Source organism: Pseudonaja textilis, chromosome 4 (assembly GCF_049901715.1).
Source record: "Pseudonaja textilis isolate UNSWEBS1 chromosome 4, rPseTex1.2, whole genome shotgun sequence".
Taxonomy (NCBI): domain Eukaryota; kingdom Metazoa; phylum Chordata; class Lepidosauria; order Squamata; family Elapidae; genus Pseudonaja; species Pseudonaja textilis.
In genome coordinates, this window is record NC_141993.1 from 53,048,463 (window position 1) to 53,068,776 (window position 20,314).

At 35.1% G+C, this 20,314-nt stretch overlaps 1 protein-coding gene across 22 annotated transcripts in view; it reads right to left on the reverse strand.

Annotated features, from left to right (window-relative positions):
- The window catches only part of KIF1A (kinesin family member 1A), a 100,229-nt gene that overhangs the window by 15,089 nt on the left and 64,826 nt on the right, over positions 1-20,314 (reverse strand). For all 22 annotated transcript variants that reach the window (XM_026701106.2, XM_087933055.1, XM_087933054.1 and 19 more), the window contains 10 exons: positions 11,547-11,632; positions 10,156-10,294; positions 9,049-9,217; positions 8,461-8,551; positions 7,832-7,950; positions 7,442-7,497; positions 6,104-6,212; positions 4,584-4,650; positions 3,948-4,032; positions 2,919-3,024 (listed from right to left, as the gene is read on the reverse strand). In XM_026701106.2, coding sequence (XP_026556891.1) covers positions 2,919-3,024; positions 3,948-4,032; positions 4,584-4,650; positions 6,104-6,212; positions 7,442-7,497; positions 7,832-7,950; positions 8,461-8,551; positions 9,049-9,217; positions 10,156-10,294; positions 11,547-11,632 — 1,027 coding nt within the window. The remainder of the gene's footprint in view (positions 1-2,918; positions 3,025-3,947; positions 4,033-4,583; positions 4,651-6,103; positions 6,213-7,441; positions 7,498-7,831; positions 7,951-8,460; positions 8,552-9,048; positions 9,218-10,155; positions 10,295-11,546; positions 11,633-20,314) is intronic.

The window sequence follows — 20,314 nt, forward strand, 5'->3', positions numbered from 1 at the left end:
CTTTTCTGTTGCTTTCCAACATATCCACTTTTCCAATTATTTTTCCCTTCTTTGGCTGTTTTTTTTAAGTCTTAAATTCTCCATTCTCTTTCCCCCACTTTCCCCTTTCTTCCCCACATAGAATTACTTGTTCATTAAAGATGGCTTCTTCTTTGTCCCAGTCTTCTTGTTTTTCTTTTCCTGTTGTTTCTCGTAGTTGCAGATCTCCATTTCTAAGAATTGAAAAACGAAGCCAAAAGAGCCCTTCCCTTCTTGTGCATCTTCTTTGTATTTTTTAAGTTCCATTTTCAATTCATCCAGAAATGATGCCATTGTAAAAAAATTTAAACAACCACCCAATTGATTTTAATCATTCAAATATAATAACCAAAAATCCAAAAGTCACCAGACAATCCAAATACACAGAAGCTGTTTCTTTTTACACTTTCTTTTTTTTTCACTTTCTCTTCCTGGGGTTACTATTTAGTTGCAAAATCTCAGTTAAAATGTATCTTTTAGAAGTCTTGTTGAAGTTTTACTTTAGAATCTTTTGAAGTCCAGGCAGTCTCCTCCCTACAAATCCTGCCCTTATTCTTTTCCTCTCCCTTCCTGCTTATAAAAGAAAAAGGTTTTAATGTTCAGAAATCTTTATTGTCTCTTTGGCATTTAGTTATATTTTCAGCTTAATTGCCTACTGATGCCAAAGCGGACTTTTCCGATTTCTTATTCCGATCTCTTAATTGTCAATGTAAGGAAGGAGAGAGAAGAAGAAAAAACCTTTCCCTTTTCACTTTCTTTCGCTGCTTCCGACTCTTCTTTGGGAGCAATGTTATCTTTTGTAAAATTTAAATTCCAGGGTACCTTAATTGTTGTTTTTTCAGCTTAACCCGGTCAGCCAAAACTTTCACTTCTTATCTTCCTCCTGCACTTTCTTTTCCGGTTGAGTTCTTCTTTGAGGCGGCCATTTCTGACCGCTGCTCCTACTGCCTTCGGGAAAGGGAGTTTGGCCAGCTGAGGAGGAGAGATGCGGCTCTCCTCGACCCTGCTGGCAATCTCCCCCCTCTTCACCACCTCTACAGGGTGGCTTAGCCCCAAAACCAGCCGGCTCAGGGCGCTCCAGTGGCGAGCCTAGGCAGAAAGCGCGTACGATCGCGGATTCCTGTCTGTCGCTGGAACACCACTCATGTGTTCAACCAGTTCTAATGTCATCTTTATTTAAAACTATGAACTCCATTCACATATATTTTACTGGCATTTGGGGGAAGCAATCATGGAGGATGGGTGCAGCACAGTGTTTGGTGGGATTTGATCATTTGCCCAGAAAAAAAGGAGCAAAGAAAGCTGGGATAATTGAGAGGATCTTCTCCATAAAGAAAGGAGAAGAAAGAAAGCTGACTAGTCTCAGGGAAGAGATAATTTGCAACTGATGTGCCTTAACATTTAACTTTGTCCCCCAAAGGGTGCCGATTCCCTGTCCTTGAACAATCATCCTCCAAACTCTGCCCGGGCTGCCTGGAAATTATATTCTAACATATCTGGAAATCAGATTGGAAAATCCTGGACTGGAATTATTTTAACCAACCTCTTTTTCCTTTTCACATTCCCTCATCAGCTTTGTTCCTTTCCATGATATACTTACACCTTGTTTTGCTGAGATTTATTTATGCTGCTCTTGACTCACCATCATTTCCCAACTCACCCATATATTCTTTCAGAGGGTTGTAAAAGTCATACATGTTTAAACATCTGAATTGAGATCAATGTTGAGGAATATACTTAGGATTATTTGATCATGATAACTTGGTCTCAACTGTAGGAGGTACTGAAAGAGAAACTAATCTTCAGAAAAAGATGAATGAATGAGATGTCACATTGTCTCCTGTCTTTTGTTTTCCTAATAGAATAGCATTATTCACTCATGCATGTCTTTCACCTTAGGAATAATAAATCATCCATTTGTTAATGACACTGTGTTATCCTTCACTATTAATCTCTCATAGTAATACAATAGCCAGGAACTAAGAAAGGGCTTCACATTCCAACCTCTTATTTTCTCAATATCTTTTTTTAAAATATGTTTTTCAAAATAGAAAGAATCTGTAGCATATCCCCATAGCCATTTTTGAAATTTTGGAAAAGGATTGTTCCATTCAAACTGCAGTGCCAAATCTGGAAACTTCTACATCACCAAAAGATTTTACTACACATTGTTCCATTAGAGACTGGGCCCTTGTAGAAAGATGCATGTGTCAGTGCTTCCCTTTCATAGCACATGAAAATATTATCAGCTTTCTTCTATTCTATTCTATTCTATTCTATTCTATTCTATTCTATTCTATTCTGTTCTATTCTATTCTATGCTGTGAGATGAAGTAATATTTATAATATAATGGCATATAAATATTTGCAGACTGTTGCTAAAGCAATTGAGCCACAGTCCAGGAGCAAATGTAAACATATTCTGCATGTGGAGAGATGCCAGTCCTCCAAGGTCATGTAACTGCTAACCATTTGGGAGGTTCTAGGTTGTTTCAAGTATTTCCAATTATTATTAAATAGTATTCCTTAAATCAATATTTTTAAGTGGGACACATGGGGAAGATGGACCTCAGCCACAGACACACAAAACTTTCTGCCAGAGAAAATAATACCAGACTAGACAAACAAATGATTTAACTAATGCTCGGCAACTTCCTATGTTGCACTAGTCTCTTAAACTGTTACCCATGAAAAAAAATACTGGAGGAAAGCCACTCGCCTTTTCTGTGTGCAATTTTGTTGTGTTCTTTTTTGCTAGCTTTGTCAGAACTTTGATCTACTGACTTAACTAGAAGAATAAAGAGTTGGGTCTTTCAGGGGAAAAAGCTTTTCACACAACTGGGCACATACAATTAGAAATATGACTGACCCAGATTAGCTGAGTATTCTGAGAGACCTACCGATCATCCTGAGAGGGCCGGATGTATCCTGAAGAGAGGATGTTTAAAGAGAGGATATTGGGGTCAATGAGGGACTCATCTCCTTCTGGAGTGTTCCGGATTCGACCTATAAATAGAGGATAGAGCATACATTTTATCTTCCCTATACTGCTGCAGGAGGATTAGAGTAAATATATTTCTAGACATCTAAAACATAATTGAGTAAGTCTTTTCCAAAATATGAATGGAAGATCTAGAGTGATGCATACACAGCTCTCTCTCCGCTCTCCACTTCAACATGATAGGAGGCAGAAGGCAGAGTTTTGGAAGATTCATCCATATGTGCCATATTTCCTTTGTAGTCATGTTTTATAAAGTCTCCAGCATGCCATCTGTCATAACCATTTGCAAGGTTTTAAAGAGTCACATAAGGCCTGTAGCTTGCAGTCTGCCTAATATAGTATGTCTACAAAATGAGATTATTCTCTAGTTCTTAAATTCATCATTGCTGATCATGATGAGAACTGAAAATAAATCACACTGTTGGGATATTTTCATACTTTTTACCATACTGAGCTATGCTCCTCTTAGAAGAAAGAGACCGTGAACCAATCATCACTTATAATTTAACAATCTTTCAAACTCTGTCAACATAAACAAATGCATTATCCAATCTTCCATGCAAAGTTCTAGTCTATACTTCAAACCGTATCAAAGGAGATTTGTTCATTCATTACATTTGTTCTATTCCAGAACACTTCTATCCTATTGTAATCCAAGAGACTCCTGGAGGCTACAGAGGAGATACACTGTAAAACATCCAAATGTAGGCTTTGTTTACCAAAGTGAACAACTTGTCACAAAAAGTAAAGAAAAATGCTCAAATACCATATCACTGAAAGCTCTATTTTGATTCTTGTTACATAGCATCTGTATCTATAAGCTTTTTCTAAAAATCAGTGACGCTGTTCTGGGGTTTGAGACTGCTTAGTTCAGATGTACTGTATAGCTTCAACATTGATTGGGATATAGAACAAATATTTTGCTTACCAACAACAAGCTCCCTCACTTCCTTCCAGCGGATGTGGCTCCCTGTCTCATGCACCAAGGTAACCGTAATCCTCCTCTGGATACCCTGACATCCACCATACGGAAAGGTGATAAAGTTAGCAGCTGTAAGAACTGTGCTAAAATGCTAAGCAAATATTTTATATTTCTGCTGTACAGAGAATACAAAAGTAAAATTATTAGGTGGGTCTCCTGAAAATTGACAACTTTGCCACTTTGTGTTGAAGAAAAAATGTAGGGTTGGGTTTTTTTTGATAAATCTATTCCTTTATATTTCCAGAATGTTCTTTTTTAAAAAGTAGATTGCAATCAAAGTTATGATCCTACTAAAAGCAAAAAAGTATTTATAAAATAATAGATTATAGAATCCAAAAAGATTCTAGGTAATTGGTAAACACTATCCTGTTTTCCCATTCAAGTGGAACATATGAAGGATTATTCAGTGAAGCAGCAAACACACCAAAACTAAATGCTCTGAGTCCCATATACTTCAAAGCTGCCCATTCTCCAAAAATTGTAATTAACAACTCATTTTCTAGAATAAAAATTGTATTTTCATTCTCTTATGCTTAGAATAGGGTTAGGGTTAGGAATTGGTAAGAATACTACATGAAATACCTGATGCAATAGGAAAGTCCCAAGGCAAGGCATTCCTCCACGATGATCCACAACGGCAGGGATATAGCTAGAAAAGATCATTTCATTAAGACTGAATAAACAGCATTTTCTCCAACATTGTGCTTTCAATATATTTTTGGATCTTGAGTTCCCTAGCATCACACCACCAATCAGATATCCACACTGCTAGAGCAATGTTTCTCAATCTTGGCAACTTTTAGAGTATGGACTGTCTGGGGAATTCTAGAAATAGCCAAAATTGAGAAACACTGGCCCAGAATGATGAGAATTGTACTATAGTAAAGCTTTACAAAATGCATGTATGTATTAATCTCCATTTATATTGCACTGAGTAAACAAGTATTCATCAGTATTAATTTGCTCACCTTGACTGGACTTTATTTTTACAACTTCATGTTACAATTCTTTTTGTATGATTTTAAAAATATGTGCTTTGCATTGCTCTACCCTTTGATATTAAGATACAAGATATTTCACAGTGTTCTGCTTTGTGACAAGAATTGTTCAGATATGCTTAAGATACTGAAAAGTACACAGTGTGAAAATTCAATCTAATTTTAAAAAATTCTTCGTAGCCTCCAAGATTTATAAAAGTGGCTTGTTTCCATAGAAACCAATTCTGAGAAAATAAGTATCAAACAAAGTGGCACAGGGAGATCAGGTTGATTTATTCATGATTAAAGAGCATTTATCTGATCTTTTCCCATCAATTTCATGTATATGTTCCTTGTTTCAAATTCTTTGTACATTAATTTGCACATGTATGACTTGTTTTCATTTGCAAGTACAAATACTCGTAATTAGATAAGAGATTACATCTCTCTCAGAGATTCTCTAATCATTCTTTAGAAAAGTTTAGCAAAATACAATACTAAAAAATTCAGCATAAGGTCGTTAATTGTCATGTAGAAAAGGGAAAGTTTGAGACCCCAACTTCTAGGATTTTTATAGCACTATAATTGGAAATGATATATGTATAGTAATGCATCTTCTTGCATCACTGTTAATGGCACAGGAGCCCTGCCCTTCATCAATTCTAGGTCAGTTCACTACCTTCGATGATAAAACCTTGTACTGTATCATCAGTTTTTCAATCTCATTAGAATTTACCACTCTTAACTCACTTTGTGGACAATTAGAGTTAGGGGGAAAATGTTTTTCATTCAGAGTCTCATAGGTTCATTATCTGCATCTGTACAATAGGAAGTGTTTACTTATTCCTGTCTGAAACAATATCAGAAAGTCACCATATACAACACCAAGTCAGTGTTGAACCAATCCAATCCAGCATTGAACCAATCCAATTCAGATTTCAATAAAGTTGAATCTATCCTATAATTACTTACATTACAGTAAAGTAAAGTTTGGCAATTATTTTTTTTCCAGAAAATCTACTAAAATAGAATGAAAATGTTTCAGCTGTGTAATTCAATTGGTATTCATGGCTCCTAAATTAGTTAACAAAATGTAATTGTTCATAAGCATATAAAGCAACTTACTCGCCATTAGCTTCCAGCTCACAGATCTCAAAGAAGACCATGAGATCATACTTGCATTGACATGGGCCAATGCTGGGTCTTGTCATGGCACTTAGTTTTGTTGCAGGCACTGCAAAAATTACAATAAAATGGAATAATTGGTCAAGTATAAAGGTTGAGAAATTCTATTATCTCACACTGCAGCTGGGTTTCTGCATCATGCCTAAAGAGCTAAGTTGAAAGATAAATGGCTGGTACTTAGAAAGGCCCTTGGACATAAATGCACAGAAGCAAGAAAGATGAGGCTGTGAGTCTATGCACAATTTCTCACAAGAACCAGATATAAAAAAATTCATATGAAAGATACAAGGCAATATACAAGGCACACAAAGTAAGAGAAAATGTTACATCCAATGCCATTAAGAGCATCAAACAAGGATAACAGAATAAAAATAATAACAGAATAAGGATCATGCATTGTCGTTCTTACTTGATGTAATTAAATAAGCAGTTATTGAGCACTTGGAGCAACTTTTCTGTAATAGGTGCCTAAAAATTATTCAAATTATTCTGCAAACATTGAGATATCCCAAGGAGATCAGCTATACTCTAGAAATCAGAACTGTTTATATAGGAGAAACTTCATTGTTCTGTGTCCCTCATCAATGACATTTTTTTATATACAGTTGATATCCTGTCTTTCCAACTAGGCAAGTGTTCAATTCAAGGGAGAAGAAGTTGGTTAAAAGCTGAAAATTGAAAAATTATACTGAAGTTTAACCATTTAAACCAGGAGTCCCAAACTCCCAGGCGGTGGCCCACTACTAAGCCATGGCCTATTTGCAACCAGAACATGCAAGTGGCAGGCCAGCACACACATGTAGTTTGAATTACATGAGCAGTGGGACAGTGTGCATGCACGCACGCAGTTTAATTTGCAAAGGTTGAGCTGCGCATGCATGCACAAGTACGCTGGCCTGCAGCTTGCGCAAGTTGAGCTGCCTGCACGCATGCCAGCCCACCACTTGCATGGCTTAGTTCCTCTCTCCCCTTCTACCAGGCCACCAAGCAACAAAGGTTGGGGACCACTGATTTAGATGTATGTTTGGGAAAGGCGCAACCAGAGATGACACACAGATAATTCTCTGCTACATCTATTCCTTATGAAAATTTGGGCAGGATATCTGTTATTTCAATTGACCATCAACTGAAGGCAACACAATGCTAACTTCTAAAAAGTCTTGGAACAGCTTTTCCAAATAACAGTTATTAATCACTAATATATTTTCTTCTAAATGTCTAAAAATTCTGAAATTCTCATTAATGCTCATGTAAAACAAATAAAACTTTTTCTCTTACCTGGTTTTGATAATGGCATGACGCGAGGAAAATGACGGCGAGATGGTCTTAGGGGGCTATAAAAAGGCATAACTAATTAAAATGAATGCTATTAAAATGTAATCAATCATATACTGGAAACTGAACATACAACATAAAACAGTATCACGATTTTTATTTGTGTAAGAATTTGAAATAACAAAGCAATAGTGTTGTGTCTCTTTATATTCCTCAAACATACTAGAACATGTTTTATTTGTTTTATGCACAAACTGCACTGTAGCAGCTTTGCAAAAGTTAAATTGTTGCTGAAAATCAGGCAAACATCTCAGTGCCTTGTAGGGCAAGTTCCACTTCTTATAAAGAAGCAGATGAGCCAAAGATAGTGAAAGATCATGGATGATAATTTACCTAAGTACATCCTTGCAGAGAGGGGGGAAAGGATACTGCTGATAGTGGCCAAACACTTCAAAGACAATTGGCTGGCTTTTAATGTATTCAATAAAGGATTTAGTGACCTCAACAGCAACCTGTGAGACAAAAAAGGATAAAAATATTTATTTTATACAACAAGATATTCAACTTAAAATGGCAAATTATTAAGCTGGGTAAAACTTGCTGGAAGATCTAAAATTTTCATTCACTGAAGCAAATCTTAAAACTTAAATCTTAATATATGTCATTATCTTCATTAATTTTCTGGCATTCTAGGCCCTTATTCTTTCATCAGTGATCTTTCCAGAATGAAATCAACAAAGCAAGGCATAACATATCACTAATTAGGTCAAGGACATAATTGTACAAAAAAAATTAAATTCTCCCCTTTCATGGTCATCTAGAAACAAAATACTCTTGTCTTAAAACTAGAAACATAAACCTCTAGTACTGTAATATACATAGAAATCATTAAAGCCAGTGTTAGCCCAGTAAGCAGAAAGCTGGATTTAATCTCCTGCCAGTCTTTAAAAGACTTGTACAATTTTAAAGAAGTAATGCAAAATATGCAAAATTCACAACGCGAAGCAGAAAATTACACTAACATTTTGAACATGATAAAAGCCAAGAGGTGGGCCTCGACCAGTGTTCTTCAAGGGCTCGGTAGAGAAGGCTTCATCATGGCGGTGAATAAAGCTGTGGGGAAAAAAGATTTTTTATTACCATACTTGAATACATTCATTTCAAAAGCATATACATGGGCTGTGTGTATGCACGTGTGCATTCGTTCATTCAAATTGTAAACACAAGTTCAACTGCAGTCAGGCCTCTACTCTCCATTAGAATTTTTCAGTTCAGAAACATGACAATACATGGAAAGATTAGGAAGACAATATTTTTTCCTCTCATCTTGTAGGGTTCTTCTGTATTTCCACATTCTCTCATAAGAGTAATTGATATCTTTAGGCTATTAAGCTTCATTCCTCTATTTATTGTCAGTTGGAACCTTTTAAAGGCACTTATATTCTAGCCCCCATTCCTCAAATTTTTAATGTTAAAATCATTTTGATTAATTCTCTCAAGCCAGGATCTCCATGTAAAAAGAGTGAATCAATTGCAAAGAGTAATCAGAGTCTTCTAAATTTATCTAAACCACATGGATAGCAAATGGTGGAATGGAAATTGTATCTCACTTAAATTGGCAGAAGATGTCCGCATATTCTGCTGAGATGCTGGAAGCCTGTAGAACAGTAACTCTGAATGTGAAAATGCTACCCAGTTTCAAATGTTCCAGAGCTGCCTCAAAAGGTCCATCAACTGTGGATTTCTCTGAACTCTCCAGGAGAATATCTTCTGGAGTGGCTAAGAAAACATAATAGCAATTGTAAACACCTTCTTCTCAATTATAAAGTTTCATATCTTATCTGTCCACGTTTCATATGTACAACAAAGAAGAAAATCATGTATCCATATCTGAGGAAAAGCTTCATCAAAGAAGTTATAACGATCAATTTGCCATCTGCCAGAAATCCTGGGAATGACACAGTGTAGTTGATAATATGATCTATAAATCACACATCAGAAAGCAACTAACTGTGGCTGAAGTTTCTGATCAGTCTACATCAAGGGTTATCAAACTCAAGGCCCGGGGGCCAGCTTAGCTCTGACTTGTGGAGCCACCCTGGAAACAGTGAAGGACCAGCCTATGGTGCCTCTGCTAGCAAAAATGGAGTCAGGGTGGCCACACAAGGTGTACCTGCACTTGGGTTTGGGCTGCAACAGCCTCCTGCAGCCCTCTGCCAGTGAAAACAGAGGCCCAGAGAGGCAGTAGGAGGCTGTCACAGTCAAAAACGGAGCCTCGATGAGAGCCACCCCACCCTGGCCACATACCCTGACCATCACCCCCAGCTCCCCAAGATCAAACTCAACCCTAATACAGCCCTCAATGAAATCAAGTTTGATACCCCTGATCTACATTGACAGTCTCATATAAAGCACTTTGCAAAAATCTAAACATTGAACATTGCCTATTTTGTGAAAGCTTAAACTTTCCCCCTCATCTTAATTTAGCTGTATTCCCTTTTTATTCATCTTCATTGTGTTAAAACATTTTAAAATACTGACATTTTGTGCAGTATGTCAACCTATTTCATTTTTCAGCCTATTCTTGACTGCATCAGCACCATACAAATATATTTGACAATGTAGCATTTTATATTTTCTTTATAAGACGGTCCAATGTGATTTTATTGCTGTGAAAAGGTTTCCTCCGCCATCCCAAAACAGGAAGGATTTTTTACCTGCACAAGTGTTGTTGTTAACTTCGTCTGCAGATGGCCCTATATCAGTAATTTGTCCCTGTCCTTCTACTATGCGCAGCTCCTCTTGTGATGTTCCAGAGCGAGACATTCCCACTGCAGGACAGGATTCAGACTGGAACTACAAAGAAAAGCATCAATATTATTGTCTCTGGCAATAAAACAGTTTTTCTCGTCTTTTTAAACAATTGCAATGTATGGAAACAATGTATGGAAAAGCTCAAAAAGAAAACAGGCAGAAGCTAAAAAAAGAAAAGAAGGGCATGCAAAGACTGCTGCATTTACATTTATTATTATTTTTATTGATATTCTATTTTCTTCTTTAAGAGGTTCACAGTGGTCAACATGAGTGAATAAAAATGTTGTATGTTTTTGAATAGTATCCATAAAACGGAATATAAACTTGTTATGTCTCCCCTTTAAATGCAGGAGGGCAAAACGAAACAAGCAGTTCCAAAATATCACAAACCAAAAAGCAAACTCTCCCAAGAGGACTGCGGAAGTGATTTCAGTCCTCAGCAATAAATCCAAACTCTGTCCGGCAAACCTGACGTGGCTATAAATCCCAAAGCCTCAAGAGTTCTCTCCGTGTGTTCACTCCCATAAATCACTTTGCTTCTGGCAAAGCTCTCCAGCCAAGCCGTTTCCTTTTATCCTCTATGAGGGCGTGTTAATCTCCTTAATTAGTCACTGGCTCGACGCCTCCTTCCTAATTGAGATTGACGCCTCATCCTTCGTCTGTTTCTCACATCTACCCAGGATCTTTCCAAAGACTCCTCCCCACTAGAAAACTCTCGCAAGTGTTCCTGGTTAGCTATTCCCGGCTGTTGCTCAGCCAGAGGAGAAGAATCAGAGGAGGTCGAAGGTCCTGACATCTCTATTAAATCAGGTTCGTCTCTCCTAGTTAAATCCATTTCCTCATCCTGACTACAATCCAAATTGCTCAACAGTGCCGGCTCATAATTTACTGCCATTTCCTCTTTGCTTGAGCTCACATCTGCCAACAGAACAGATTCCAACTTAGGAGTCATAACATAAACTCATCTTCTCAAACACCAGACCAAAAAAATCTAGAACCTGAAAGTTGTTAACCTAGAGACAGGAAGAACCTGTGCTTAGGTTTTTAATTTCTGTACATGTAAAAAATGTAAACACAAGACCTGTTGTTGAGGAAGTTTTAACAGTACATATTTCAGACATCTAGTAATAGTATCAGGTTGTGACATATCCCATCTTTCAAAAGTCCCATGTGTTTAATTTATTTAAAATCTATATAAGAACCTGTTAATAATTGACTAGGTATGAGACAAATATCTTCATGAAATCAACCCCACTGAAATAATTCTCATATAGTCCTGGTTTTTATAGCATACCTTCTCAAAGTGTTGATCATCAAAGGATATTTTAGCTGTTCCTGACTGTCGCACTCCTGAGCCATAATCTGGTGCTTCTTCATCAGCTGAAAACAGGAAGAGAGTATAGAAAGTAAACAAAAGTTTATTTATTCAATTTGTATAGCCGCCCATCTTAAAGTAGGGTTTACGCGCAGTGAGCAAAGTTCACATTTTTCAATAAGCTGGAAGCCACAGAAGTTCCCTAAAAATGTGTGTTTTATTTTTAAATACCTTGGAGGAAAGACCAGCTCATGGTTATTATTCAAAGAAATGATAAAAATACTGACTGGTATTTGATGAAGCAACTATAAAAAAATGGTTCTGGTTAATTAATTATCTAGATCAGTGTTTTCAAATTTGGCAATTTTAAGATGTGTGGACTTCCAGAATTTCCCAATCAGCATGAAGCTTGAATCATTCCAATATTCTTACTAGGCTTCAAGAACTATGGAATTGTGCATTTGTCCTTACTAGGTTTAAAATATATTTGATTAAGCTATTTAAAATATGTTTCTTTAAATTGTTTATAAAAGGTAAATCTAAAATCTGTAGTTGATGTACTAGAAAAGGAATACTTGAGAGTAAATTCAATAACTATAATAATATAAAAGATGAGCTTCCATTATCTGTAGCATAAACTGTAATAAACTTTCAAAAAATGACTCCTATCAATTGAGAAATTTAATTTGGGGACTTCCGGTTTGAAGGGCTTCGGCGACAGACAGAAATCTGCGATCGTGCGTGGTTTCTGTCTGGGCTCGCCGCTGGAGCGCCCCGAGCCGGCTGGTTTTGGGGCTAAGCCACCCCATAGAGGTGGTGAAATGGGGGGAGACTGCCAGCAGGGTTGAGGAGAGCCGCATCTCTCCTCCTCAGCTGGCCATTACTCCCTTTCCCGAAGGCAGTTGCAGCGATGGTCAGAAATGGCCACCACAAAGGAGAACTCAACCGGAAAAGAATGTGCAGGAGGAAGATAAGAAGTGAAAGTTTTGGCTGATCGGGTTAAATTGTAAAAGCAACAACTAAGGTACCCTGGAATTTAAACTTACAAAAAAATAACATTGCTCCCAAAAAGAGTCGGAAGCAGCGAAAGAAAGTGAAAAGGGAAAGGTTTGGCTTTTTTCTTCTTCTCTCCCTTTCCCTATACTGACAACTAAGAGACTTAAATAAGAAATCGGAAAAATCCACTTTGACATCAATAGGCAATTAAGCTGAAAATAAAACAAAATGCCAAAGGGATAATAAAGATTTCTGGACGTTAAAATTTTTCTTTTTCATAAGCAGGAAGGGAGAGAAAAGGGCAGGATCTGGAAGAGGAAGGAGACTGCCTGGACTTTAAAAGAATCTAAAGTAAAACTTCAACAAGACTTCTTAAAGATACATTTTAACTGAAACTTTGCAACTAAATAGTAAGCCCAGGAAAAGAAAGTGAAAAAAAAGAGCAAAAAAGAAACAGCTTGCGTGTATTTGGATTATTTGGTGATCTTTGGATTCTTGGTTATTATATTTGAATGACTAAAATCAATCGGGTGGTTGTTTAAAAATTTATACAATGGCACCACTTCTGGATGGATTGAAAATGGAACTTTAAAAGTACAAAGAAGATGCACAAGAAGGGAAGGGTTATTTTGGCTTCATTTTTCAATTCTTAGAAATGGAGATTTGGAACTATGAGAAACAACAAGAAACGACTGTGAAACAAGAAGACTGGGACAAAGAAGAAGCCATCTTTAATGAACAAGCAATTTTATGTGGGGAAGAAAAAGGAAAGGGGGGAAAGAGAATGGAGAACTTAAGACTTAAAAAAACAACCAAAGAAAAGAAAAATAATTCAAAAAATAAGTATAATACTGGAAAGCAACAGAAAAGGGGAATACAGAAGAGAGAAATAGAGGTAGAGAGACAAGGGGGTAAAAAGGGTAGAGAGAAGAAGAGAGGGAAGAAGGAAAGGAAAAGAAGTTACAAAGGACCGGAGCAAGATATAGAGAAAAAGGACCTATTTAGAGATAATGGCTGAAAATCTAACTGAAAAAGGGATTCTGTGAAGGTACATAAGATTGTATTGTTATATTAGTAATAGAAATAACTTTAGAAAATTGGAAACAACATATGATTAAAATGAGGGATAAAACAGTTAGTGTAATTTAGTGAAATGTTTGTGAATAAAATAAGTCAATAATTAGTCAATGTTTTATAAAATATAAGTGAAGAGGGGGGGGAATTAACTATGGAAAGCTTATAATTGTTCCCATAGAAGTATGATATTTAATTGAAAAATAATGTTAAAGATGTTAAGTTTAATGAATATTAATATTAATGATAGAATTGAATTGGAATGGAATGTTGTTTTAATTATATACATTTATAATGTTTTCTTTTTGTAAGAATACAGTGTGTATTTTAAGAATGTACCAAGCAGAATCCGAATGGAAGTTATGTATTATATTGAATGTTACAACTTTAGGGAAAAGATATAAAGGTGTCATACTCCAATCAGTAACTACAGGAGAAATTTTGTTTAATGAGAAAAGATAATAGCTAATTGAAACAGGACAGACAAAAATATAAATACAGTGATTTGAATTGAGATGAGATAATTAAAATAAAATTGATTTAAGTTCACCCTTTTCATCTAGTAATTCCCCATAGCTAACTGTTTGTTCCTTTTTATAAATTATAGGGTAAGAAAACGCTTCTATCATCGATAACCAAACTGGAATTTTCAAATAACATTGTTTTCTTGTCTTCTCCCAATTTAACCACAGAGACTCCCGTATATAATGTCTTCTAAAATACCCCTGTGTTTTGGTTCCCTTATACCATAAAAAAGCATGCCAACCCAACAACAAATCATGACCTTCTAATGTCAACAATCTAGTTTTCCTTAATGTTATCCATTCTTTAACCCACATCAAATTTGCAGCTTGGTAGTACAACTCCCAATTAGGCAGGCCAAACCCTCCTCTAAATCTAGCATCCTGTAAAAGCTTTAACTTTATCCTTGCTTTCTTGCCTTGCCATATATACTTCAAAACAATTTTATTTAAATCCTCAAAATATTCTTTTCCAAGCCTAATTGGTATTGTTTGAAACAAAAATAAAATTCTGGGTAGAATGTTCATCTTAATTGTTGAAATCCTTCCTATTAATGACAATTGTAGGTTTTCCCATTTTTTCAAGTCTTGGGCTATCTGTTGTTTAAGTTTAATATAATTGTTCTCCTTTAATGTACTACATCTTGACGCCAAGTATATCCCCAAATACTTAACCTTATTTGTAACTTGAATTTTTAACAATTCTGCCAGTTCTTCTCTTTGTCTCAGCAATATATTCTTTGACAAAATCTTTGTTTTATCTTTGTTTATTTTCAGACCGGCCACCTCCCCATATGCCTCTATCTTTTCCAACAGCTTCAAGGCTGTTTCTATAGGATCTTCCAGGATAAAGACTAGGTCATCTGCAAAAGCTTGTAATTTAAATTCTTCCTTTTTAATTTTCATTCCTTTTATAGTTTTATCTTCTCTGATATTTCTATTCAACACTTCCAAAGTCAATACAAATAACAAGGGAGAAAGAGGGCAACCTTGTCTTGTGCCTTTTCTTATATTAATAGGATCTGTGAGTTCTCCCTCCATCATTACCTTAGCTGTTTGTTCATTGTAAATTGCTTCTATTGCTTGAATAAATCTTCTAGCAAAGCCCATCTGTTCCATTAAAAGTAACATAAATCTCCAATTTACGTTATCAAATGCCTTTTGAGCATCTAGAAATATCAAAGCCATTTGCTTTTCAGGATGCGCCTCATAATATTCCAAGGTGTCCAGAATTACTCTCATATTGTCTCTAATTTGTCGTTTTGGCAAAAATCCATTTTGATCTGAGTGGATAAAGTTATTTAGATATTTTTTAAGTCTTTCTGCTAATATTGAAGCAAAAATTTTATAATCTGCATTTAATAAGGAAATCGGTCTATAATTCTTGATTTGAAGTAGGTCCGCCTCCTCTTTTGGAATAAGTGTAATATAAGCCTCTGACCATGTTTTAGGTATTATCTTTTTAGCATAACTTCATTCATAACTTCTAACAGTGGAATACACAATGATTCTTGAAAGGTTTTATAAAATTCTACAGGAAACCCATCTGGACCTGGTGCCTTTCCATTATTTTGTTTCTTAAGTGCTTGGCTTAACTCCATCATTGTTATATTGCTTCCTAACATTTCTTCAATCTCTTTAGGTATCTTAGGTAAATTTGCATTCTGCAAGTATTGTTTAACTTTCTCCTCATCGATATCTTCTTTCTTATACAAATGTTTGTAAAAGTCATAAATAATTTCTTTTTTCTCTTTGCTGCCATGACAAGTTTTACCTTGGTCATCTATTAACTGCAATATTTTCCTCGACTCTTTCTCTTTTCTCAGCTTATATGCTAGCCATCTACCTGGCTTATTTGCATCTTCAAAATAATTCTGCTTGGCACTCCTAATTTTCTGTGCCAGTTCTTCTTTGTTTATTAAGTCCATTTTATGTTTAGTTATATCCAGTTTCAATTTAACGTCTTTTTTCTGTGGCATTTTCTGCAGTTCTTTTTCGAGTCTTTTATATTCATCCTCCAAGGCTTTGAAAGCTTGCCTTTTCCTAATATTCTTTTTTCTTGTATAGTCAATTATCAAGCCTCTGGCATAAGCCTTCATTGTATCCCAAACATTCTGTATTGAAGTGTCTTCTTTTCTATTTTCTTTAAAGAAAAAGGCCAGTTCTTTCTCCATCCATTGTGTAAATTCTTTCTCCTTTAAAATAGTATTATTTAACGTCCATCTCGATCTTTTTTTTTGTCCCTTCCATTTAATTGTCGATGCAAAAATTAGAGGAACAAGGTATACAGATGAATTGGTTTTCATATTTGCAAATACATTCAAAGTATTATGAGGATTCCAAAGCAGAGGGATTTTATGATAAACAAACTGATTTAGATAAGATTTTGATGGGTACTGATGAAAAGGTGATTAAAAATTATATGGTTACTTATTGGAAATTAAGTTGGAGGAAGAACAAGTTAAAGAAACTATGATTGCTTGGGGGAGGAATTTTGGATATGGGATTGACTTAGAGAAATGGCAGAAATTATGGTTGCAAAATTATAAAATGACAATGTCTACAGCCTTTAAAGAAAATTTGTATAAGATGTTTTACAGGTGGCATTTTCCCCCGACGAGGATAGCAAGAATGTTCAAGAACAAATCCGAAAAATGTTGGAAATGTCATCAGAAACCTCGTTCATATTACCATATGTGGTAGACTTGTGAGGACGCTAGAAAATATTGGACTAAAATCCACATGTGGCTGGAAAAATGACAAAGAAGCATATAGACTTGAAACCGGAGCTTTTTTACTGGGAATTTTACCAGATGCTTATAGTAAAGAGCTGAAATATTTGATTGTAAATGTATTGACTGCGCTAGGATTGTATTTGCAAAAAATTGGAAAGGTGAGAAAATTCTATTGCAGGAAGAAGTCATAAAGAAAATATTGGAATGTGCTGAGATGAGTAGATTGACTTTTGAAATCAGAGAGCAAGAGGATAAACAATTTTATAGTTTGGGATCTTTTCTATCAATGGTTGAATGATGAAATACAAAAATAGAAATGTTAGATAATAAGGAATAATATTGATTTTATTTTTCTTTTTCTTTTTTGGTACTGGATATTATATTTATATAATATTTTTCTGTTTCTTTTTTTTTTTTCTCTTATTTAGGATAGAATTGGTACGATTATATGATTTGTTTTAGAATAAATTACTTAAAATATAGTTATCTCACAAAGGCATGATCGAACAAAAGTCTAGTCAAACTTCTTTTTTTAATAGTGATATTATGATTTATAAGTTTGTATTGACAATAAGAGTTATTATACAAGGTAATTGTAATTGTGACTATGAGATGAGTGCACAAAACTGATGAACCAACCGACTCACTGTTTGTATATAAATATGGGGGAGCTGATGTTTTTATGTTTTGTTTGTTTGTATGTCAAAAAACAATAAAAAATCTTTGGAAAAAAAAATTGAGAAAATTAAAAGAGGGGAGAAGCTATGCAGAAAATATAAAATAGTAAGATGTGGAATAGAATATAAAAATGAGCATGAACCTGAATTTGTGTCTGTATGAAGAAATGTAACCCAGGATTACGCTACTTTCAAAAAAGATGTTTTATTTGTATTTTTTTTTCTCTTTGTGAAAACTCAATTTACAAAAAAAAAAAAGAGAGAAATTTAATTTGCAGAAAAATTAAATAATCTCATTTCTTGATGAAGGAGACTGAACATTTTAGACAATGAATAATGTGGAGTTAAATTAGAACATGGATGTAGCAAAGTGAAAAAAACACAATGCAATGCCTCTAACATAGTATCATTAGGAGCAATAAAGAAACCATATGACATGAAATTATAAAAAATTGTTATTGTATTATCCTTCGTATGTATGGATGTATGGATGTATGTCTTGGTTGTGGCACTTGTTAAAATTGCCCATGAAGATTACCAGATGTCTGGTAGGAAGCGGATATTCCCTTTTTTTTTTTTTCCATGTCCTCCATCCAACAGGCAGAATTAAATGAAATATTGCCCAACTTTTTGAAAAAATAATTTTATTAATATTACAGTTGAAAAAGTCAAAACTAGTGCAAAGTACAACATATACTGCACATATAAAATATAGAAAGTATAGGAAAAAAGAAAAATGGGAGAAAGGGAGAAAAAAAAATAGAGGTAACTTTCTTCTTCATCACCAAGGTCAAAAAATTTCAGTAAAATACACTATCTCTTGGTAACATAACAAATACATTCTTCTTTCCTTAATTCATCTCGTCACTAATATTAAGGCCTTGTCATTCATTCTTTGTCAACAAAAGTCTATTAAAGGCTATCTGAAACAAAACTGTTGGGAAGCATCCAGTTTGGCAGGAAGAAGGGATGAGTGCAAAGCTAATTCTGGAGTCACTGTGCAACTGTAAAAGGTCCAGAATCAGTCCTCCCTGAATGCCTTGGTTCCTTCTCTAATAGTTCCCAAGGGAGAGATGCCAGACTGGGAATATTTCTGTATTATAGGCAGAACATAATACATAGTTGGCTCGAACTCTGCTCATGCAGGTTGTTCGTGCCTGACAATAACTATTTTACTCATGATCAAATAAGCTGACTCTGTATCCCTTTTCCTCGCTTTAAACAATTTCAGGTTTTAATCTTTTAAAATAATGTCCTTGAGCTTGATTTCTTTTGATTTTCTCTTTGTCTCATCATTAAACACTTGAAAAGCTTTAACAGATCTCTTTTGTAAATCCAGTAAAAAAGAATTATCCAAATTACTCTCTATAAAAGTATTTTATTGTTGTTTAAATATTGTATTCCATTTTGTATTAATGTGTCTGTGTGTTCTTCTTTAAGTAATCTTTAGTTTCCTTCAGTTTCCTCTAATGTCCAACATTCTTCTAATCATGTTACCAAGTTTCTTCTAATCATGTTACCATTCCAGTAAACTAAAATAGTCAGTTTCTCATAGGAAGGATCATTATATTTAATTACAAATTCTAATTTCAAAATCATCCGGACCCTAAATTTGCTTTTAACTTTCCAAAATAATCACTTTGAACTTTCTTTTGTTCTTTATTCTAAAACAGTATTATTTTTCTAAATCCTTAAACTTATATGTTAAATTTCTTTTGCAAAGGAGAAGGAAACTTCAATAATTCAATAACTAAATTCAATAATTCTTGTCATTTCAAAGGTTCTTAATATTTCAAAACAAGTAAAAAAAAATTCCAATGGTAAATTAAGAGATGAGGTTTGGTTAAACTTTTTACTTATAAAAAAGTCTGTGTTAAAACTGCAAGCTAAGATGGAAGTCCTATTCCCAGCTGTTCAACTACAACAGTCAATCATAAAAACTTCTGCCCTGTAATCTACTCACAAGGAGCACCTGACTGGAGCACAAAGGGTTATCTCAGAGTTTTTTCTTGCTCCAGAGAACTTTGCCAGTCTGCACCCGGTTGTAATGTCCAATCTGGATGCCATTTAAAAAAGATACCTAGCTTGCCATAAATCCTCACCAAGAGCTTCATACATTGTTCAGCCTTTTAGGTATCTAACACTCTTCTTGATCAGGTTTTCTCCCAGCAGTGCAGCACTTCCATAAATGCTAATTACAAGCTAATATGTTCCATTCTATGATCTTAATTAATTGATTAGTAACCTCTTTCTCATCTCCTTGGGCTGCTGGCACACTGAAGGCTTTTGTCTGGCAATTGGTTCTAGCATAGTTTCTGCAGTTGAAAAAAACAGTCTTTCTGATGTTGGAAAAAGTAATTTCAAATACATATAGGCCTAAGTACCTTTTTTTTGCAGTTTTTCCCTGAATTTTTTTGTCAAGAAAGTCAAACAATGTGTTGTTTGTTTGTCTGAAGGCTTTTCCTACCATTTGCCCCCCTTTCCAAATGTCCTGACTTCCTTTGCCTATTCAGATATCTGGTAATCCTATCTTCGTTGCTTCAGTATTGCCCGAGGTTAGTATGTTTGTACATTATAATGGCTCCTTAACTGGCTTGGTTAAATACGTTCTTATAAATCAGTTGAAACACTTTTAACTTTTGCTCTCTGGGATTCCTAGCAATAAATGCTTTGTTAAAGCATTCTCCCGTATAATGCACCCTAATATTTCATTTTAACTACTTAGAAAAGACTATTCTTTGGAG